This window comes from Pogoniulus pusillus, chromosome 9 (assembly GCF_015220805.1).
Source record: "Pogoniulus pusillus isolate bPogPus1 chromosome 9, bPogPus1.pri, whole genome shotgun sequence".
NCBI lineage: Eukaryota > Metazoa > Chordata > Aves > Piciformes > Lybiidae > Pogoniulus > Pogoniulus pusillus.
Genome location: NC_087272.1, coordinates 14,490,262 through 14,513,336, shown reverse-complemented (window position 1 = coordinate 14,513,336; position 23,075 = coordinate 14,490,262). Strand labels below are relative to the sequence as shown.

At 46.6% G+C, this 23,075-nt stretch overlaps 2 protein-coding genes across 3 annotated transcripts; both read right to left on the bottom strand.

The window, feature by feature from the left end:
• Positions 1 to 485: 485 nt before the first annotated feature.
• On the bottom strand, positions 486 to 5,967 carry ARL9 (ADP ribosylation factor like GTPase 9). 2 transcript variants are annotated; one of them, XM_064148600.1, is made up of 4 exons: positions 5,749 to 5,967; positions 5,137 to 5,305; positions 2,161 to 2,336; positions 486 to 1,049 (listed from the first exon to the last, which is right to left on the bottom strand). In XM_064148600.1, exons 1-4 carry the CDS (start codon positions 5,899 to 5,901, stop codon positions 870 to 872), a joined length of 678 nt encoding a protein of 225 aa, XP_064004670.1. In that variant the 5' UTR covers positions 5,902 to 5,967; the 3' UTR covers positions 486 to 869. The 2 variants fall into 2 exon arrangements, with proteins under 2 accessions (XP_064004670.1, XP_064004671.1); XM_064148601.1 differs by lacking the exons at positions 5,137 to 5,305; positions 5,749 to 5,967 and adding an exon at positions 3,985 to 4,059.
• A 977-nt stretch (positions 5,968 to 6,944) lies between these two features.
• On the bottom strand, positions 6,945 to 22,410 carry SRP72 (signal recognition particle 72). Its single transcript, XM_064148590.1, has 19 exons — positions 22,250 to 22,410; positions 20,813 to 20,933; positions 18,961 to 19,084; positions 18,307 to 18,450; positions 17,478 to 17,589; positions 16,179 to 16,210; positions 14,522 to 14,646; positions 14,377 to 14,434; positions 14,073 to 14,204; positions 13,573 to 13,701; positions 12,993 to 13,065; positions 11,997 to 12,061; positions 11,002 to 11,097; positions 10,469 to 10,572; positions 9,787 to 9,864; positions 9,028 to 9,165; positions 8,756 to 8,793; positions 8,296 to 8,455; positions 6,945 to 7,371 (listed from the first exon to the last, which is right to left on the bottom strand). The coding sequence occupies exons 1-19, from the start codon at positions 22,359 to 22,361 to the stop codon at positions 7,197 to 7,199; spliced, it is 2,016 nt and encodes a 671-aa protein (XP_064004660.1). The 5' UTR covers positions 22,362 to 22,410; the 3' UTR covers positions 6,945 to 7,196.
• Between the last annotated feature and the right edge of the window lie 665 nt (positions 22,411 to 23,075).

Here is a 23,075-nt window from a genome sequence, read left to right as displayed (position 1 = left end):
CACATTCTTGGAGCGTAATTAGGACACCGGGAGGGTGATGCTCGTCAGCAACTCATCTTCCCCACCTGCTGCTGTGCTAACAGACATCTCTTTAAAAACAGCAGGTTTATCACATGCAAGATTGCTTTCTGGAGGACAACCTGGAATAAACCCACATAAGCTGCTGAGCTTGATGGAGGAGTCTCCCTTCTTTGGTTCTTGGTTTAACTTAAATACTTTCAGCCACTAGCTTAAGTTGCACTGTTTTGGTTTTTCCCTGTAGACAAATAATGTCTCACCGCTTTCATTTTCTTGTTCTTACCCACTAAAGCAGCAGTAACTAACACAATTTCCAGAGATTAGTTTGCCACTCTCTCAAAAGCTGCCTTGATACAGCAACAACAAAAATTGCCACTGTCAAAAACAGTAGTCACAGGCAGCACTTCAGATTTCTGACATCGGCAAGAAATGAGGTCTCATTTTCAAAAGAACAGCAGTTAGGAGAGTTCTGTAAAATTCCTGAAATGAACATATCTCCATTTAATCCTGAGACATCAAGCCACGTTAAATGCACTGGACACAGCTGTGTTCACTAGTCAATGCTTAATTTTCACCTGACAAGAAGCTATCATCATCCATCTAAGCTATACATGCCCTTAACTCTGCTGTCCAAGATACTAACTTCCCCCTACAAATACACTAAAAAATAGACTACTTTTCAAGTGTACTTTCAAACCACTACAAATTAAATTTTCTTACTAGCTACACATCATTTTCAGAGGAATTCCACACCCAAAAGGAAAAGATACCTGTTGTCACAGAGCAAACTGACCTTACACTAACACCTCTGCTCCCTCAACTAGCAGTGTCAAGTTGCAGGAAAAGTGCTGTCACTGTGATTCCAAAACCAGCTGCGCTATGAGCTCCTTGGCATCCTTCATGCTGGAGGAGATCTCAGAGCCATCTTCTGCCACGTGGGTACCAATCAGGAACATCTTCCTCTCATCCCCAATATCAGACAGTGCCAGAGCATCATGGATATCAGTGATGCAATACGCTCCTTCAAGGTCCTGATACACAAAAACAAAACAAGCTTGTTAGTTGCAAGAGGCTGCAGAACCACTCCTACTTTGAGCTGCTGACTTTTGTCCAGGGAGGGGAAAAGCTCTGGGGGCACCATTCTTATATACCTTTGATGAAACTGAGTTGCCATGCCCTAAAATGCTCAGGGAGGAGGGGAAGTTCATCCTTAATCTAATTTATTTCTAAAGAAATAAGGGTACAGTTCTGTTTCTACTAATTCTGGTGTGTCTGCTGGTAATGTAAGACCACTGATACCAGGCAGACAGAAGTCTTACAGACCTAAGACTCCAGGAACCTGACACAGAGCAACAAGAACAGGGCAAACGTACAAGAGTCATTCCTTGCATACCTCCTCAGCCACCAGTATTTTTTACTCCAGAATCTAGAGACTCAGTAGAAGCACCTGTGTTTGAGGAAGCCAGTGCCTCCACTTTCATTCAAAAGTTAACACAAATGACTACTACTAATATACCTAAGTTACTAGAAATGTAGGAAGTAACAACACAAAACAAATTGAGCACACATAAAAGAAAATCTGGGCTTAAAAACTCTGGGCTGTTCTGTCACCTGACTGTACCACGGCACAGTTCTATGCTAAATACAGCACCAGTCGTTGATACTTTCAAGAAGATCTCAGGAGAAAGCACTGCCCTGTGAAGAAAGCTGCTCTTCTCTCTTGCTTCAACAGCAATCTTAGGAGCAACTCACCAGACAACTTGAAAACTTCAAATGCTGCTTCATTTTGCAGCTGCTACTAGGTAAGGGGATACTTCTAGACAGACATGCAGAACAGAAAGCTAACTTCAGGTGTACATGGGGTCTCCCTTGCAGCTCTCAAACGTTCCCACTCTGCAGTTAGCTTTTATCATCATGTCCATTCACAGCTCTGATTAAACTGTCTCTGAGCACAGAATCTGCACCTTGAAGATCCAAAATACAACCTCAGCTTTTCTTTTGAGGTCCACAGGTGTCCCAGAAAGACCCTCATCTCCCAGCCATATAGCCTTCTTAAAGGCATGAAGCCTCCTTTGAAAGGCTTTGTTGCTGTTTTCAGAGCTGCTGCCGGTCCAAGCTCAGCCAGCAGCAGGGAACCCTTACCTGCTTGTTGGCCAGAACCACCACCGGCAGGGTGGAGTTGCTCTGGATCAGTTGATGAAGCAGCTGTTTTGCCATAGGCAGTCGGGCATGATCAGCCGAGTCCACAACATAGACTAACAACATCACTTTGGGCAGATACATCTTCCAGTATGAACGTAGAGATTCGCTGCCCCCGACTGGAAGAAAACACAGCAGCACAGGATTCACCAAGTAATCCAAGCAGCACTGCTCCCAGAGGTACTAGACAGCAAGCCCTGGGCTGAAAACCCGAGGTATTTTATTGGTTACCAAAAAAATCAAAGTATTTGGGCTACAGTATGTGAGACTGGAAATAGCTTTATTTTCCCAGGCAGGCATATGTGTATGCTCTAAGAAAGCAAAAACAAAACCACCATCCCACAAACAAACAAACAAACAAAATAAAAAAGGGGAAAAATCCACCAAAAGACAAGATCAAAAAAACAAACCCCAAATCACCAACCTTTGAATTTTAAGCTCTTATTTTAGGAGGATTCTACATTTTAGGAGGATTCTACATTGAGGGTGGGGGTTTTTTATGTCTGCTTTCTGTTTTGCTGGGCTTTGAACTCAAGTAAGTAAGGAGAGCAGAAAGAGGTTGTTTTGTCTATAAACACCATGCAAGAGTCTCTTCACATAACCTATTTCCACATGCCCATTTCATCTTAAGATAAAGCAGGTCTACAGTTTCCAAAGAAATTTTGCACTGAAGTAGGGAGAGCTCTCTCATCAGATTTGGATGACACTGGAGTCTAGGTCAAAACTCCAACAACTTTCATACCATCAATAACCAGAGGTGCTTAGGAACAGAGAAAAATCAAGCCCCAGCAGACTCTTCAGGTTATCCTTGGGAGAAATATCTGCAAAGGATCTGTTTCTACCTAAGCTCTTCTCTCCCACATACAGACAAAAAATGTCTACCTTCAAAACCAGGTCTTACAGAAATTCAATGGTGAAACAACATGCAGCAAGTTGCCTGAGATTGTTCTTCCAATGTCATGGACAAAAGGAGTTCAGGAGTTTGTTGAGTTTAATAGCAGCAGGAATAGACAGCAGTATGTCAAGTATTTCAGCTGTGTTTTCAGCTCAACAAGTCTTCTCCTAGGTACACTGCAGAACCAGTCACTCAAGAGTAGTGAGGTGCTTGAGAAGCATTACCCAGTTTCCCAAAAGTAGAAGTTTTCAAGGTCATTCCTCTGGGGTTTCCTGACTTGCTAGTCACCTTTTACTGCCTTTAGTGACTGTTCTGTTTCAAAGTAATTTTGCTTTCATTTCAGTCAAAATTATTCAGTAGTTTAAATAACACAAAAAGGGGAGCAACATCTTCACAAGGGCTTGCTTGCCTCTTCAAGAACCCCAGCATGTCTGCAGGCAGAACCTCAAGTCTGTCGCTGTGGAAAGGAGCCAAAAGGCTGACTGACACATTGTGCTTGGGATAGATGCCTCTGATTCCATCCTGGGACATTTAGGGGGCTCACCACTGTTCCCTCTGTTAAGTGCATTCATGCATAGCATAACCCAGGGGTCAGCAACCTCACAGTGAACCTTTTTTTTACCCACAAACCAGTAGGAACTCAGGAGAAACCTGGAGCTCTTACCACTTGCAGAGGCAAGATATCACCCACTTATCTATTACAAGGGTACAAACAAAAAGAACAGTTTTCAGTTTAAGCCAGCAAAATAAAAACCCTGCTGTCTGCTGATCATCTTGTGCCATGTGATCACAGCACAGGCTGCTAACCCCTGGACTAGGCAATGGTACAGACTGGATAAGTAACCAGATTAGAGAGCCATGCATGGATTTACCTGGCTGAAACTGGCCTGAGACATTTCATTTCCCATGGGTGAGGTCGCAGCCATCACATCTCAGTCACTACCAACCTGGACCAGAGAGGGAAGGATGACTCAGAAACGACAGGTTCTGCTGTGGGGTGCACAGAGCTGGGCCTAGGCCATCCCCAGGCAGGAGCAGAGATACCGTGGGTTTCTCTTGGCTCAGCTACACAAAGCATCTCCAAGGCAAAAACATAGGTGTCCTCTTACCTACTAGGAGAGGAGCACACACTAAAAGTATCTCTGGAGAGATATTTTCCCCAAGACACAGCAGAGACTCCTCTGGTAGTAAGACTGGGAATGAAACTCTGCTTTGGCAGTCTCACCCACACATCCCAAAGACTTACCTGGGAACAGCACAACTCCTTCAGGCCTGCTGACAGTAGCATGAAGTTATCTATGGGCTAGATGCCAGCTAAGCCAGTTGAGCACTGGCACAGCACAACACAGAAACAGCAGAATGGACAGCTTCTGCCTCTACAGAAGGTGGGCACTGATGAAGCTAGGGTAGCGGCCTCTCTGTACCACAGACTGACCTCACTCCAAGGTCTCTACATTCCCTATCAGCTACCTGCACCTAGAGCAGCTGTGACACTCCAAAACCACCACAGGAGACACTTTCTGCAGGGACAGTGCTAAGGACATCACAAAGTTTAACAAAAGAACTACAGATGGTCAAAAGCCATTAAAGACTAGAAAACACCACCAAGGAGGACTTTGAACAAAAAGGGTACCAAGCTTTTCTCTTCCTCTTCTCTTCTTTAACCATTTTATTTTTATTCCTCTTCTGTTCTTGGCCTTTGCCAGGCATGAGCATCAAAAAGATATACACTACACAACAGCTATGGACCACACTACAGGGCTCACTGGGGACACCTCTGCTTTGGGATGGGTTCACACAATCAGGCTTGTTACCCTACTTTCTCTAGGAACAATTCCCTGGAGGATCAGGCTGAATGAACGCCTCCTTCAAGAAGCAGGGTGGGAAAGTAGAATCCCCAAGAAAATAATCACAACTTCATACTACCAGAGCAGGCACAAGGAAACACGAAGCTTTTAGAACAGACCTGATTCCTAGGGCACAGGACAGACACTTATGTTCCACAGTAACACAGATTCACTCACTTTCCAAGAACTCCAGCTGGGACTCCTCCGTGTTGATGCAGATGGCATTGAAGCCCTCGGTGGGAGCCACACTGCGCTTCACATGGTTAGTTGCAAGGGAGTGCAGAACGCTGCTCTTCCCGGCCCCGTCCAGGCCCAGCACCAGGATCTGCTTGCTGTGTCCTCTACCCTGCAAACCGAGGGGCAGCACACTTAGCCAGGCGGCCGGGGCTTGTGCGGAAAAGGAGCCATAGCAAGGGGTCTGGAAAGAACAGCCAAGCCAAGCCCAGCTCACAGCCAAGAGGGGGACGGTGCCGGCTGAGCTCTCGGCCGTCACGCAGGTGAGGGACACCAGCGCCCCCGTCCCGCCCGGCCAGAACGGCCGCAGCCCGGGAGATGCGTGGGTACAGCGGCCGTGGCCTGTGCGCCCCGCCGCTGCCTCAGGCCCCGCCGCCCGGCCCGGCCTAGAGCCTGGCCGCCCTTCTGAGCCTCCGTGGAACGCGAGGGGCGCGGCGGGGCCCGGTCGCACCGAGCCAAGAGGGTCGGCGCGGCCCTGCTGAAAGGCCCAGGGTTACCGCGCTTGCGCTCCCCGCCACAGCGGCCTCGCCCGCTGCCCCGATGCGGTCCCGGTACCTGATCAGCGGCGGCTGCGACAGCGGCAGGGCGAACGGTGGGCAGCGCGGGGCGTCGCCGCAGACGGGCCCAGGCCCAGGCCGCCACGGCCGCGCCGCCCGCCACAGCCAGCGCCGTCCCCCAGAGAGCGGCGAGCCTGAGGCGAGTGCCCATGGCCGCGCCGCTGCGGGACACAGGCGCTGCGGGACACAGGCACAGCGGGACACAGGCAGAGCTCCCCCTGCAGCCCTGAACTGCCCGCTCCCTCCCCTCCAGCCGGGCGCTCCGCGTCAGGCGGCTTTGCGCCGTCAGAAGGCAGAATTTCCACAGCGGCGGCCGCCCTCCCCTTCGCAATGGGATTTGCTCTCAGCTTGCTTCTAGCTGGGCGGCTCGTGTCCGGGGAACGCAGCGCAGGCACTGCGCAGACAGCCTGGTCAGCGTGCCAGCAGTGCCATGTCAGCCAGGTTCGACCAGGGAAGGCACCTGGAGAACAGCTGCCATCTCCTCTTTCCCAACCATTCTCCAGAAACTGCAAGTGTGCTCTCTCCCGTAGTTACCAGCTGCTGGCTACGAGGATGCACATCATCAGTCAAGTCACTTCCAACAATCGTTTGTACGCAGCACTCATTTGGCAGCAAGACTCTGCAAGCCACTTTATCATAAAGCTATTTTCTCTATGCTTTGCTCTTCTTCACTCTTACTTAGGGCTCAGAACACATTCAGCCCCCTCTCCAGATGCTCCTGGTGTACAGCTAAAACAATAAAGACTGGATTCTACTTGAGATTTTTACTCCATGGTAACTGGGGTGTTTGGTTTTCTTAAGCCACAACAGAGGTTTCCTTGCCCTCCACTTTTTCAGGTCTTTGCTTCGAATTCCTGAGGGACAGAGGAACTCGGTGTTGCTATTGCACTTGTTTTGCTAAGCAGCTGGCTTGCAGAAAACATTACAGATTCAGCTGCTACACACTTAGCACAAACATAGCTAACAGCCTCATTCAACCCCCATCAGATAATCTCCTCCTGTATAATCTAGCCCATATGCTGTTTCCCAAGACCCTTTGTACCAGTGCTGTGTGGTGGTCAGTGACTAACTCAGATGAGACAGAAGCAAGTGCTTGCATTGAACACAGACACGTGTTAGAAAAATCTGTTAAAGGGCTTAACACATGCAGGAGAAGCATTAATCTGTAATTCGAGTTCTTGATTATTCCACATCTTTTAAATGTTTGGCAACGTGGACAAGTTTATTAACAGCTGCATTTGGGTTTGATGGCAATACCTTAAGTCACAGTGGGGGCAAACATGAGGACAGTGAGGGTAACTTGGTAAGCAGACACATCATGGTGCCTACATGATACCTTCTACCCTCAGACCACTGACAGGCAGAAGAGAGATCTGGATGCCAAAAGTCTTTTGCCAGCACTTGCTTTTGACCTTTATTCTGCAACTGCATCACATATCCTGCTTTTTACCACCCTCCTTTCGCCCCTTTCTTCTTTTTCTGCTGCTGTTTCTTCTTGGTGGCTGGGGCACCAGCAGGTTTTTGGTGCCTTGGAGGGATTACGTTACTCGTGGCTGACACAGCTGCAGCGCTGCCAGGCCGAGGGGAGGTAGGTGGGCTACTGGCAGTCCTACTGGCATCCCTGCAGGGAAGATGAGAGAGAGACCATGTGTTCACAATCACCTACAAGATGTGGCACTACTGCAGGAAGCCAGCAAACAGCAGCTGCCCCATAAGGCAGTATTAGGTAGCATTATGTATAGGAGGAGGGCACTCATGCAAGGAGATTTAAACAAGTTTCAACATACACAGAAGGGATGATGTATGACAGAAACATGCCTGAAAGGATAGGCAATCAGTGGCTGCTTGTGCAACACACAAGAGGCCTTTCAGGCCCCCATACTTAAGCAGTGCAAACCCAACATCCTTTCTCCCTCCTTAACTACAAAGGTATTCTTGTGCCAGTTCTCTCAGCAAACAATGCTCAAGCCAACAGTGCCACAAAAAGCTTTTCATGCTTCTATTTTGACAGCTGTGCAAGGAGAAACTATCTATCTGACAGCACTGTCAATTCCCTGCCCTGATATTATTTTAGAAACACTTCCTTCTCCTAGGTGCTAATAAGACACCATCTTGCTGTCAGGCCTCATACCACAATGCTAAACTCCAGTTCAGCTCAAATAATCAGTGTCAAGTTAGAAGGAAGTATAGCATTTTCTTAAACCACAGTAAATGGTTCTCCAGCTGCCAAAAGAAATCAAATCAGAAAAAGCATGCACAATTCCTTTCATTGTCAAAGATAAGAAAAGCACATGGAAAGGCTATGAGAATTTTATTTGCATCCTGGCATCTTCAAGCATGCCTACCACATAATTTCGGTCTTTAGCACCTGATAAAGATCTTTGAGAAGAGCAGCTGGCAGAAGGTTCAAGTGGCGAAGTACAGTTTCACTTGTGCTACCTGCAGCTGGTGCAGTGACACAGCCACAGAAGGCAACACAAACCTAGCCCTCCCAGCTGCCCTGGGCCAATTCTCCATACCAAGCCCTGCACTCATTGGTACTTACAGTTCAGAGGAGCCAGCCGTGGTTGAACCCTGAGTGCCCTTGCCAACCTGATCCTTCTTCTTGCCCTTCTTCCGTCCACGGTAGTAGGAACGCTCTCGCATTGGAAGCCACCGCTCAGGGTCAGGAGTCACTTTGGGGTCATAGTTCTTAGGCAGCTTTCCTGCAGAATATCCAGTGCCAGGAAATGAGATTTGAGTCAACATACTAGGAGTCATCACCAAGGGATACAGATGGCATCTCAGTAGCCAGAAGAACAAAGAGCCCAACAACCCACATCCTGCTGAGAGGGTGTTGTTCTCACTTCTGCAGAAAGAAGCCCCATCATGAACATCTGGCTTCACAGGGACCCAGTACCAGCAAAGGGGGAGCTCCTGGGGAGCTGAAGGCTGCCTATTTTGAAGAAACAATCTTGTGTTCTCTCTGGAGCTACACTGTGTTAACAGCTAGGAATGCAACTTACCCTTCTTTTTTTTCTTCTTCTTCTTCACTTCCCCTTGCCTGAAAAGCAAGAAGGGAAACACCAGACAAGTCAGTTAAAAACTAACTCTGGAAGAAGCTAAACCATTCCCATCTCTCTCAAAACTTGGTTTGCCGCTACCTGAAGTTCTTAGCAAGTAAACCAACTCCCTTTCCACCAGTCTGCCTTCTACAGCAATACCCCTAGCATACCAGGTGTGACTCTTGTGCCACCTCAAAGAATGACAGCTCCAGACCTACAGCAGCCTGTTTTACCCTTGCTCCTTCTGCTGGTTGTCTCCAGTGAGCTTTCCAGCTTTCTTCCGAACATAAGTTGCTCCATGGGAGTTCTCCAGCGCATCAACATCTACTTTCAGTGACATGGTGTCAGAGGAAGGCAAGTGTTTGCTAAGACTACAAAGCAAGAGTTTAGGGATGCAAACCAGCAAGTAAAAAAGATACACACCCAGGTTTGTCCAGTGAGCAACAGGCAACTTTGGCTTAAACAAATCTGGCTTGTCAGCAGTGCAGACACCAGACAGGCCTTTGGGGATAGTTCTGGTTCTCTCACCAGCCTCCGACTCATGCTAGGATGAGCTGCTTAATCATCATCTGCCTCATTTTTCCTTTCTTTGCTATGAGGACAAAAGCAACAACTTCTTCTGAAAGTTGCTAAGGGTAGCAAAAGCTGCAAGTGAATTGGGTATTTTGGGTCAGTGAGAGCTTAGCCATGTTTTATCAGGCAGAGTCCCACTACCAGAGAATGAAGTAGCTCCTATTTTTGTTTCTACCTAATACTAAATTATCAATTCTGAAAGATGGGGGACAAAACCAAAAGAATACTGGGATCTCACAGTAATCAAATCAATTAGGGAAATAACATAGCTCCAGTCAACTTGACCTGGATATGTAACTGTTCTGGAAAAGTTCCTTGCCATTCATCTGGCGAGAGCGTATCTAAATTCCCCACACAGTTGAAGTCCAAGGAAGCAATGCCTAAACACATCTTTGTTCTGACCACCATAAAAAGGATACACTTTAGCTTTTTCAGGGTCCACCAGAGAGTAGGCAGAGATGAGCTGTGCCAGAGTATGCACATCTTTTGGGTTTTGCCTTTGTAGGGGGAAAAAAAAATCCAAGTTACCAGGGTACACACTCATCCCAGAGATTGATACCACCATGCAGTGCTTGCTGCTGCACCGTAACTGCTGTTTGTGGGGAGAGGCACATCAGTCTGTGGTCTTCTCCTGAGCACACCACCAAACACCACTGGTGTGGACAAAGGGAGATGCAAACACCTCCATGGTATCATGAAACAGGCAATGCAAAAAAACAAAGCAAAACACAAAAAACTTCCCTCAGGTGCCAGCAGCAAAAGGCAAGCTAATAGTCTCCTAAGAAAATTCCACCAAATGCATAATAGAAACTAGAACCTGGACATCCATGATTTATGTAGCACTAGAGAAAGTTATGCATTCCAGTCCCCAAACCAACCTTCACTGTACATGAAAGGCTTCGGGGACAAGTACATGTCAGCTACAGATGAAATTCATTACCCTCACTCCTTCAAAATGTGGCTTTGCACTGGAGCCCCTGCGCAAAGCCAGCTCTACAGGATGGCTACCAGTCACCCAACATTGTCAGACACTGTTTGGCACTAGACAGCTTGCAGAGGTCACTGGGTAGAGATCTCTTGCTCAGCAACTACCCAACTCACTTCCAGAGCTCCTCCAAGTCGCTGATTGCCTCCTTTTTCCTGCCATGCTTTAGTTTGAAGTTGGCAGCTTCTCTTATCAGTGATAAGTGGACAGGAGACTTTGGCTGAAAGACAGAGCAGCCCTAATTAGTTCCTCATTATCACAGCATGGGGTCCAGCTCTAGCTGTTTTTAATGCCTCCAAGACATGGCCAAGGAGAACTAAGTTAGCACTCTGTCATGCACTCTAGGATTTGAGGGAGAACTGCATGGGATGAGGCAGCTTGCTGCTCCTCAGTGCTTTCTTTTCTCATCAGTGAGAAAGTCATTGCCACATTTGGGCACTCTCCTAATATGACAGGAGCTGCTGCTCCCTGTTTGCAACACATCTAAAATAATGAAGTGGTGATAAAATGAATTCTCAACAAAACAGATCTTCATATCCCCCAATCAGATGAGTTGTTTGGGCTACAAATCAATAGGAAAAGCTGAGTTAGAATAGATAGAAAAGACTAAATTGAAACCTTGCACATTAGCTCCTCTGGTCTGACTTGCCTGGAATTGCTGATACCACTGGATAGCCTGTGTGAACACCTCAATTGCACTGTCAATGTCCTCTTCATGACTGTACATTGTCACCAATGCAGACACCTGCAAACATTCAAAAGCAGCTTATAGCAGATCTTCACACAAGCTGTCTATAGACAGAGATAGCAGTTAAATTACGGGATTTCATAAGACCAGAGTTGATGGGAGCTCTCTGCTGTCTAAAAATCCTATGGTAAGAGGCAGAATTCCCTAGTAAGGCCTTTCTACCTAGTTCTTGCCCAATCTTTCTGCTATAGTACAAGCTTGAGACTGCGTTCACAGAAAGAACCTTCTTGTCTTGGCACTTTCCTTTTTTGCTACCAAACACAGGTTCTTCAGAAACTACATACTCTATCCCAAGGGACATAAAACAAGAAATCAGCACTGGAGATGATACAGACACCATCTGCTCGTCTACTCCTCAGTCACTAGAGGTAACCAGGGCAAGGAGTTGGTACTTCTGACTGCCACCATAAATTACTTTGATCATTCTCACTTGCAAGTGGAACAGACCTACAATTGTCCACTGCTGCTGCTCAAGATGCTTATGCTGTACACTTCAGCTTTTTCCCTTCATGAGGCTTTCTGAATACACTATGGACCAGGATGATGCTGTGGGAATGGAACACACGGCACTTTCCACACTGCATAAAAACCCTCCCAGTGGTACATATCAGGGAGGCAGCTGCTCTAGTCATATTATGCAAGTAAATACAGTCAACACACAGGTCTGAGGGATTACAAGAGTGGGTACGTAGGCAGAGACCATCTCTGCTCACAGGCAGAGTACTTCTGTGGCAAATTATAATCCCACCTTTGTCCAAGACAAGGAAGATGGGCTCAAATTCCCTGCAGGTGCTCAGTTCAAGTGAAAACTACAGGGAAGAGCAAGAGTAAGCAGGCAGCATTAAGTGGTGCTATAAGGACAAAACTTCACAAAGTTCAGTTCGAGTTTTGCTTACCATACCAGGCTTGTGCTGTAGTTCTTCTATGCTCCTCAAAATCATGCAGGCTTTGGTGACACTGCCTAGAACAGAAAGAGAGAGAGGACCATGCTCTGAGTGGCACACCAACACATCACCATGTCTGTGAACTTCCAGGCAAAGGTAAACAATGGGGACCTAATAATTTCCTTCTCAGAATACCTCCCTTGTTTTTAGGAATAAAGAACAGGGCTCACCAAAAGGGACCTTTCTACACTTGCCACATCCTGCAATGCAAGAACAAGTCTTCTCTTTCAGGAGCAACTCAGCACTGCCTGACTATACAAGAACAATAGCACCAGCAAGTCCTACACTGTTCCCAAGAACAGATTCAACCCTATGATTCACAAAGCCTGTGGGCATCTCTACCAGGGATCTGCAGAGCCTGGACATTCAGACATTAAGCTATGAGTATTATCCTGCCACAGTCACATACACAGAATAATTGAATGAAAGCATCTCTGCTCTGTACCCATCACAACAGTGACTGCAGCAAAAATTGCCTGTTTCTCTCACTCCTTGTACTGTTACCATGTTGTAGTAGTTTGAAATAAAAAAAAAAAAAAAGAGGGACTGATACTCCCCAGTATCAGAAATCACCAATTTATGGCATTTTCACGACTGTAGGGCAACACCATCCTGGAGAGGGGATTCTGGGTCGCACTCTTGTTTTTTCAGGTCCCAAACATGTGGGTGTCTTTTGCTTGTTTTGGGGAGTTTTGGACAGTATTTTCCCTTTCCCTTCTTTCTGTTTTATATATACACTGAAGCAACCTGATACTTTTGCAGTGGAGGAGTAAATATTCTGTGTAAGGAAAATAGAGCTGAGCTCTAACAGCCTGCTCAAACAGAAAAACTCCTTGCCCTTTTTTCCCCTCTCTGTCTCTATTTCGTGGTGAGAGGGGACGGAGGAGGAGGGAGGGGGAAAGGGAACACATGTGCAGACACTTCTCCACAAAGGACGACACTGGATACCTTGAGCAATTTTGAGCTGGGCCATTGTCAGCTTGATCTCAGCTGCGTTGGCAGGATGCTGGTCTGCAAAGTCCTGAGAACCAGAGGAAAGAACAATTCAGCATGTGTGTGGGCACCAGGCTCCTGCTCTGGTGAATCATCTCATGCTCAGTCACAGCAAGCTGCAAAGAGCCAAAGGAAAGTTTCCAGCACAGGCAGGATTCGGCATACAGCAGAGGAGGACCTCAAAGTGGGCCAGTGGCCCATTACCCTCTCAAATTTCCATCTCAGGCCACTTACCCCCTCAAAAAAAGTCTGCTGCAAACTGCTTGAAGCAGAACCCACTGCTTAGCCTAGAACAAGTCTGCTACAGCTTTGCAAGCATAAAAATTAGAGGTGCAAGGAAACTATTTCCCTTTAAAGGCAGCATCGTTCATCTCAGTGTAAATACTTTTCAGCAGCACCAAACCAAAGCAAAATTAGCACAGTCAGATATCCCTGGAAATTTAAACCAGACAAGAAAAGTTAAAGGACACAGTACAGAACAGAAAGCAGAAGTTTAAAATTAGTTTGGCCAAATTAATACTTCCTCTTAACCTACCTGAAGAAGCCCTACAGCCTTTGCATGCTGCTTCTCACGACACAGCTGTGCTGCCTGGATGAGCACAGGGAGCAGGTGCTCTGGGCTCTGCGACTGCAGACTCGCTGACAGCTTACGGCACTGATCTGCCTGAGAAGCAGGAAGAGAGAATACAGCTTTCTCAACCTCTGCAAGCACCTAACAGGGCTAACACACCAATTGCACCTAAGAGGAGATGCTTGTGATGGCTCCCCTGAAATGCATGCATGGAATCGAAAACAAGTTCTCTTAGCATGTAATAACCCCACAAATTCCTTCTGTCTCCTAGTCATCTCCACACTGTCCTCCCTGCAGCAGCACTCACAAAACTACAAAGTTGGCTGGCTGTTCTTTTAGAGGTGACTTTTTTTGTCTCTTCACTTATGTATCCTAAACTAAGCACCACTGCAAATCCATTCTTGCCTAGTAAAAGGCCTGTGAAGTAAATCTGTACCTACTTACTGCAGATCAGTTGCCACTACCTGGTTAGTGTACATTGCCAGCAAAGCTTTGTTGAATTCAATTGCTTGGAGCTGTTTCTTTGAGAGTTTATGTTCAACACCTTCTGCATTGGTCAGCTTCACCTTTTTCTTTGAGTCAAAGACGTTTTGGTCCTGGGGAAATCATACATCATGAGAAGATTTCATTACACTGCATGAAGAAGGTCTACAAGTGTCTAATTTAGCTGCTGTTTAGGAAAGTCTTTCCCAGTTATCTCCCTTCTCTCCACAAAAGCAGAGAAGCAGGCTGAGTAACTGCACTGAAAGCAGCAAAGTAGTTCTATACCTTGTTAATTGTGATGATGTTATTTGCAATGACAGCAAGTAGTCCTACATCTGTTGGTCTGCAGATAAAGAAAGAAAGCACAATTATTAAACAGTGGTCTCTCTACAGAGGGAAGATTGAGCATTTCTTTTAGAAAAGACCTTACTTCAGCTTGATTATTTGATTGTAGAGCTGCAGAGCATCCTCTGTACGACCTTGCAGTTGCATGATATATGCCATCTGACCATGAATAATGGCCAGTTCAGCCTCAATATCTTCCTCTGTCACATCCTGAAGGAAAATCAATGCAAGAAAGAAAAAAAGCTGCCATCTCACCTGTCATTCCCTGGCTTCAACATTCTGCTGGCAAACGTCTATGAGCTCTCTTGGGCAGTATTAGCAGCAAAGTACCTCAGCTACTACAGAAGAAAAGTTGTATCCACAGCACAAATACAAGTATATAGAATCATAGAATCACAGAATATCAGGGGCTGGCAGTGAACTCTAGAGATCATCTGGTCCAGCTCCACTGACAGAGCAGATCATGCTGGAACGCATCCAGACAGTTCCTGAGTATCTCCAGAGAGGAAGACTCCACAATCTCCACAGATAGCTGGTTCCACTGCTCTGTCACCCTCACAGTGAAAAAATTCTTCCTCAGGTTCACATGGAACATCCTATGCTGCAACTTCCACCCATTGGCCCTTGTCCTGTCACTGGGCATCACCAAGAGGAGGCTGGCTCCATCTGCCTGGCACTCACCCTTACATATTTATAAACATGAATGAGGTAACCCCTTAGTTGTCTCCTCTCCAAGCTAAAAAGCCCCAGCTTTCTCAGTCTCTCCTCATAAGGAAGATGTTCAGCTTCCTTATTTTTGCGGCTCTGCACTGGACTCTCTCAAGCAGGTCCTGTCCTTGAGCTGGAGGGCCCAGAACTGGACACAATACACCAGATGAGGCCTCACCAGGGCGGAGTAGAAGGGAAGGAGACTCTCCCTCGACCTACTAAGCACACCCCTTCTAATACACCCCAGAAAGTCATTGGCCTTCCCTGCCAGGAGAGCACACTACTGGCTCATGGCCATCCTTCCATTCACCAGGACACCCAAGTCCTTCTCCCCTTCACTGCTCTCCAGCATGTCAGTCCCCAACCTATACTGATACACAGCATTGTTCTTTCCCAGGTGCACAACTCTACACTTGCCCCTGTTGAGCTTAAATTTCTCCCTGCCCAACTCTCCAGCTTGTCTAAGCCTCTCTGAATGGCAGCACAACTCTCTGGTGTATCAGCCACTCCACTCAGTTCAGTGTTGTCAGCAAACTTTCTGACAATGCATTCCATGCCTTCATCCAGGTCATTAATGAATACATTGAATAATACTGGATCCAGCATGGGACCCCTGAGAACTCCACTAATTACAGGCCTGGGTTAAACCAGGAGAAAAGAATGCTTCACCTGCTCTTACATGAATGTGAAGATACTCTTAACTTGTTCACTGAGTCTGCCCCTCTGCTTGAACAAAGGACAGCAATCACAGATTTCCTGTTTCCCACCACTCAGTCCGTGTGTTCATCCACAGCAGGGGTGGGTCACAGGGAGGTTTCAGACAACTTGTACCATCCCACTCACAGGTAACAGCAGTCAACCATGACTGTTTCCCCAGCCTCACAAGCAGGTACCATCAGCAGTGCAGGTCTTGCTAGGCAATACTGCACAGCAGCTTTGGCTGTGCTCTGGCTATTAGCAGCACGCTTCAAGGTTGTGCCCTCATTCACACTTGTGCAAAGCAAACCCATTCCAGAACAACGTCAAGAACTTACAGAGTCTTCTGACAGCGACTGGCGGCACAGCTCTACAAGGAAAACAAAAGATTGAAGAACACCATTTAGAAGGCTTTAGGAGGAGAAAAAACAGCCTAGAAGCACGAGGCTACATGTACTTTTCGCATACATCCCTGCAATTTCTGCAGCATTACCAGTCTACAAGTCTGACAGTGGATGGGGGTTGAGGATGAGGGAGAAGACCAGATGATGCAGAAGAAATATCAAATGTACAGGAGATACTGTCCCTCTCATAGTTGCCTTCTGAGAGCAGAGTCACATACTCAGTTTCTCTCCTGAGCAACTTCCTTAAACCTAGCTCCTGATCTTTTTCACAGGGGTCACTTGGCTGCAACTGCTCACCACCCTGGAAGTTAAGTGCTGCAAACCTGCAATATTCAGATTACACCACCTTCATGGGGCAGAAATTCCACCAATTTTCAATACAGATACCAGTCACTTCTTAAACTTTCTCATACACCTCGCTAGAACATTACTCTTGTTGCTCTCGAAAGGACTACTATGACGGCACACAGCCTCCAATTACACATGCTCAATAAATCAATTGTATGGAAAAGCTACTATTTTATTATCAAAACTGAGATAAACCTGACCTAAGTATCTGCAAAGGCAATTAGATCACAAAGAAACTAATTCTTCCTGATTCTCCCCTCAGAGCCTTTGGGTTTTTCGGAGGTGGGGGTTTCTTGTGTAGTTTGGGGTTTTTTTGCTGCTGTTTTGTTGGGCTTTGCAGGCTTTTATTTTTTTAAATAAACGCACAAAATCCCCCTTCCACTTCACAGAAAAAAAATCCCCTTTGCAAAAAAAAAAAAAGCTCATTTACACACCTACTTCACACCTACTGTGTGATTCACACCGATTTCACACCTACTTCAGACCACAAAGTACTTTTACTTTGTATAGTGTATATTTACATATATACCTGTACACTACCAGAACCAGGAGTCAGAACAGATGAAACTTCTTTTGCTTGTGAGATTACACTCATGTCTACTTTCTACTTAAAGAAACCTCTCAAAGGCATTGAAAACAAATTAGGAGGCTACATGAGAGCTGGGAGATGGCAGACACCACATGGTTTTGGAAAAGGGCTGCAGAGGGACACTTCTATCAAAATACCAGTTCTGCCAGAAACCATCTGAAAACTTGTAACAAATCCTGCTGCTGGTCAGGTTTTAAACTTTCAAAACCTCTTTCTCTCTGATTAAGCATGCTTGTAGAGAGCAAGTAGCTACTTTTATCACACAAGGATTCCCTCTCACCTCACCATGTTTTTACCTTCTGCTTTTTGTAGTTTTTTCATGGCTTCATTCAACTTTCCTTGCCCAATCAATGCGCACGCACTGTTATAACACAGTTCATAGGTAGCTTCTCGAAGGCCCAAATCCTCCTGGCATGAAAAGCAAAAGTAAACTGCATAAACACCAACTGATCTAGAGAGATTCAGCAGACAATGGATACAAACTGGTTTTCATATACATTCAAACTGTTCCTTGCAAAATGAGACAATTTTAAAAGGGCAAACGCCTGGCAAATAAGTCATAGTGCAAATGTTCTTCCCTCAAACTGCACAATGTTAGAGACAATTGACAAACAGCAAAAAAATTCCATCCTGAACTCAGGGACTACCTAGAGAGCAGATAAGAACCATTACTCTAAAGAACTAGAAAGTGGATCCACAGCTCTGAATAGAAAGCATGCTCTGCACGCCTCCAAGGACTGAGATTTCTGAAACAATAAGAACACTACAATCTGCCCTGCTCATTAATAAAGATACTCCCAAGCATGGCTGGGTGATCCAGGCAGTTAGCATTATCCTGGACAAGAGGGAAAAGAGATAGAAGTGCTAGTTGCCATGGGTGTTCAGCCTAATGCAGGGTCAGACAGATAAACTTCCTGTTCTGTTGTAATATCTATTAATATGAGTCTCCTAAAGACCAAAGCTGGGGTGTAACTCATTAACACTATAGAGGAAACCACTATGTGACATTCAATACACTCAGAAGTCATCATGAGACAGGAACACATTTTTATCCTGTTAAATCTCTATGATTCTATATCCTTCACTCTCTGTCTCTCAGTCTTACACTCATACACACTTACTTACTGGCATCACCTTCTCCCACGTGCTTTGTGCTGCCACAACAGCAGAGAGGTTGGTTTTTCTCTCTTCCTCATACTCATCCTGGGAATTGCGGATGAGATCCCTGTATGCAGCCAAACAATCATCATAACGCTCCAGCCTGTACAACTGAGAGGAAAGGATCAGCCTTCAGAATAGTACTTCCTTGTGCGTGCTAGCAACTAACACCTCCTGCCTTCCTCCCTCCCTGTGAGCTCTATAGATTACACCTGCAAGGACTTGAGATACCTGCATAAAAAGGGCACAGTTATTACTCCCAAACCAACCTCTTTAAAAGCAGTTTATGCAGTTTTATTCTCAAACAGCCTTTTTCCAGATTAGATCACCTCCCTAAAAGACAGACTAAATGAACAGTCCTTCATGCAGCTGAGATAAGACAGACAGTTTGTCACAAAACTGTTCTGATCAACCACAGAGGAAACGGAAGAAAAACAGCTTCTTTTCTGCTTCACTTCTAATGCCCAAGGTGTCAGTCATGCAAACCATTCCTGGACAGTTATCTAATGCAAGCAGATGGCTCAACTACCAATAAATCTCATCAGCTCTCTTCCATCTTCCTTCCCCTCAGCCAGACAGTTATTATTAGACCAGGTCCAGGAAGAGAAAGGGAGTCATTACCACTTGTCCATAAAGCTCCTTCAGTTTGTCTGTCTGCTGACTGGCACTCTGAATGGTCTTGAGAGCATTTTCAATACGATTCAACCTGTATTCACAGTAGGCCTTCTCAAAGGCAATAACATCACTGCAAAGACAAGACAAAGGCTGATAGCATGCACTGTAGTCTGCATTCAACGGCATTCACCCACCTGAACACGCTTATTTAAGTAGCCCTAATTAGTCACAGACTGCTGCATTCCCAAAGAGCCAAACATCAGAGGTGAGCATGTGACCTCAGATTACTGAATTATGTATCTGCAAAGCACTTAAAATATCTTAAACCTACTTTGTGCTTAACAGAGACTGACTATCAAACCTAAGAGCTTCTCTTTTTCTGGTTTTTCCAGACACAAGGCATTTCAAATTCCCCTCCCCCTGGCCTCCTACCGATTAATGCAAATCAAATGGCCAGAGGTGAAACAACACAAAACATTATGATGTGACTCCTTCTTAAGGAGAACTCATATCATTACAGCTTGTTACTGCAAACCTGCAAAGACAATCAATTCAGAGACAGAAAGGCAACACTATAAAACACAGTCCCTCTTATAATCTGATACTAAGCCAATTATAATATTAACCTGCTTTTAAATATCAGTGCAGCAGAACTGTACAGCAAAGGCATTTGCTCGTGTTCACATAAAACTGGCTTCAAAGCAAGCTCACAGCAGTAGTGAAGCATTAGCTAACATGCAAAGCCTTGAGTGTAACATTCCACACACCCTTTGCTTCAAAACTTAAGCCAAAGGTCAATTAATCAGTGATTCTCTTAGTTCTTCACTGGTACCTATTTCGTCCAGCTGAGTATTAAGGGAGTCTGAACATGAACAAATAGCATGAAGAATTAAAGCAAAGTCATGAGACAGCCTCAATGGAGGAAGGACAACTTCAAGACAGAGCAAGAACCACCACTCTGTAGGACAGAAAACCAAGCACACTACTAGTAGAGCCAAGGTGAAGAAATTGTAGGGATAACTACAAAGTCAGTTGAATTTAGGGAAATTACTCCTCCTCACCATATACTAAAACAAAACACCAAAACCCAAATTAACAAAGAAAACTGCAATTAAACATTGTCTGTCCAAGGAAAGATGGAATTTGTGAGTAAGATAATTATGTTTTATTCAGATGTCAGTATGGACAAGGGCATGTTTCATCACACTGATACTACAACACATTTTTCTGGGAAGTTTCTTAATAAGAGTAGTATCTGAAATACAAAGGTTTTGTTGCCAAGCAGTTCTTGTGTAGCAGTTTTTATCCTAGTTGTTACACAAAGAGCATCTTTATTAGAAAGAAAACTACAGTCTGGTCAATGACACAAATGAGAAGCTTGACTTGTTCTCAAACACAAGTTGTCTCCAAGGTCCTGATTTTGAGAACACTCACAAAGGCCTTGTTCCACTCCAAAAGCTGAAGTGGTACCTTCAGGCTGGCAGAGGACCCCAAAGGGCATTATGATGAGAAATCCATGGAAAACTGTAAGCTCACTACCACTAAGCAAGGGCTTCTCCCTTCTCTCCCTATGAAATTTGTCCTCTTCCCTTGTACCAGCTATAGCGCTCAAACATAACACTTCATGAAGATGGCTGAAAACTAGACCAGGGACAATCCCTTACACAGTAAAAGCAAGATGCTACCCAGATCACCTCTCACACTCAGAACAAACAGCTGCTTCACTGAGAAGCACAGTAACTCGGAGCACCTCCTGCTCTTTATTTTACTGCCTATTAGTGCTCTCCACTGAAGCTGCAGCAGCTTCTCCAAGACTGGCAGTTTTATATAGTGTAGAGCATAGTAAAACACAACTCACCTGGTTAACACTTTAGTGTGGGTGTTGATTACACTGAGGGCTTCCTTGAAGCTCCCATTCTGGATCAGACACACTACTTTACACTGAAGTGCAGTCACATCATCTTTGCTGATCTGCAGTACTGAAGGAGGAATCACTGTCAAGACAATGATCTAACTTATCACAGATACACTAAGGCTTTACAAGAGCCGTATGTTGTTACAGTTGCAAAAAAACATCACACAGCAGCTGTTATCCATTTAAAAGGGTCCCAGAATAGCTTGCTTTAGCTCAGATAACAAAACAAATCCTATCAGCATAAAAAATCCAGCATAAAAGCTAAATTCACCCTAAGTGACCACTGTGCTAACACGCCTGGAACACAGGTGCACCAAGGGCGCTGCACGCACCTGGACAAAGGTTTCACTGACATTTCACTTATGGGCAAAGGAAACAGTGCCAAAACTTGAGTGCCACGTAAAGTGTTACAGGAAGGAAAGCACTTTATATAGAACAGCACAGCTCTTAGCATGTAGTCACTTCACATGCTCTTACTTTTTGCCAGTAAAAGACAGTGAGGGAGAACTAGGCTAAGACAAATGGGGTTTAGTATCTGATTTTCTCCCATGATTTCAACTGTCAAGGTACTTAGATTTGCTATCAGGAAAAAAAATCTTTACTGAAAGAGTGGTCAGGCATTAGAATGGGCTGCCTAGGATGGTGGTGGAGTCACTATCCCAAAAGGTGTTAGAGAACCATGTAGACATGGCACTTCAGAGCATGATTTATTTGGCACAGTGGTGTTGGGCTGACAGTTGCACTTGATGATCTTAGAGGTCTTTTCCAACCTAAACGACTCTATGATTCCACGTCAAGAGTTGAGCTCTTACTCTCCACAAACAGCAAAAAGGGAAATTTAAGCCATAACATGCTTTATATTGCAATCCCATGTTGGATGCCAAACTACGAAAACAACCTATCTCAATGTGAGCTTTCATTCCCAAGCAAGTTACCAGCCCCACGTCAGTTGGTCCACACGCACGCCACTCCTTCAGTTCCCAAGAGGAAAGCCCTCTTTCCTCCAACGATTAAACCTGAACAAAAGCCCACGAGTAACTAGACAGACTCGGCCCACAGCACGGGCACCGTGATGCAAGAGAAGCTGCCGACGGGAGCAGCGCAAGAGCAGGGCCTACATGTCACCCCGCTCGGCTCCTCGGTCCACTTTTGCCTCGCTCCACAGCACAGCAAAACCTCCAGACGGTGCCGGAGCGCCGCTACGCGCCCTTGCCCGCAGGCCTGCTCCCCCAGCCTGGTGCGAAGCCCACCAAGGGAAACCGCGACAGAAGCCCACGGACGTGCCCCGCCGCAGTGATCCAGCACAAGGCCCGAGCGGAGACCGCGGGGAACGAGCCCGACAGGAGGCGCAGGGAGGGCCCGCGGAGGCAGCTCACTCACTCTTGTTAACGGACTTGAGCGCGCGGGCGAAGTCGCCGTTCTGCCCGCAGCGGTTCACCTCGCTCCACAGCGCCGCCGCGGCCCCCGCGCCGCCCGCCGCCGCCGCAGCCATCTTGGAACCGGGAGGAGACGCACGCCCGGGAGGCAGAGGGGCGGCGGCGCCTGCCCCGGAAGCGGAAGGGCCGCGCTCGGCGCCGCCACGTCGCGAGCGGCTGCGCGTAGGCCCTCCCGGCGCTCCCGGTTACCTCTGCCGCCTGCCCAGCCCTCCCGCACACCACCGCTCCTACCCGCTCCCCGGTTACCTCTGCCGCCTGCCCGGCCCTCCCGCACACCACCGCTCCTACCCGCTCCCCGGTTACCTCTGCCGCCTGCCCGGCCCTCCCGCACACCACCGCTCCTACCCGCTCCCCGGTTACCTCTGCCGCCTGCCCGGCCCTCCCGCACACCACCGCTCCTACCCGCTCCCCGGTTACCTCTGCCGCCTGCCCGGCCCTCCCGCACACCACCGCTCCTACCCGCTCCCCGGTTACCTCTGCCGCCTGCCCGGCCCTCCCGGCTCTAGCACCTTGCTTACCGACAATTGATCCAGCTCCACTTCTCCTCCAGCGTTGCAGCTTAAGGACTTCTAGTGGTAATAACTGTTTTTTCCCCCTCAGCAATAAAGTCGAGATGTGACTGAAGTGAGTGCGTGTGCAGATAACTGCCCCTCCACATAAGGATTTTCCAATTCCCATTATTTTCTGCTGCCAAGACTGGCACCAGTCATGGGTTTTCAAATTTAAGGAATTTCGTGACTGTTTACAAAGATTGAAAAGGCTGGGCTTTT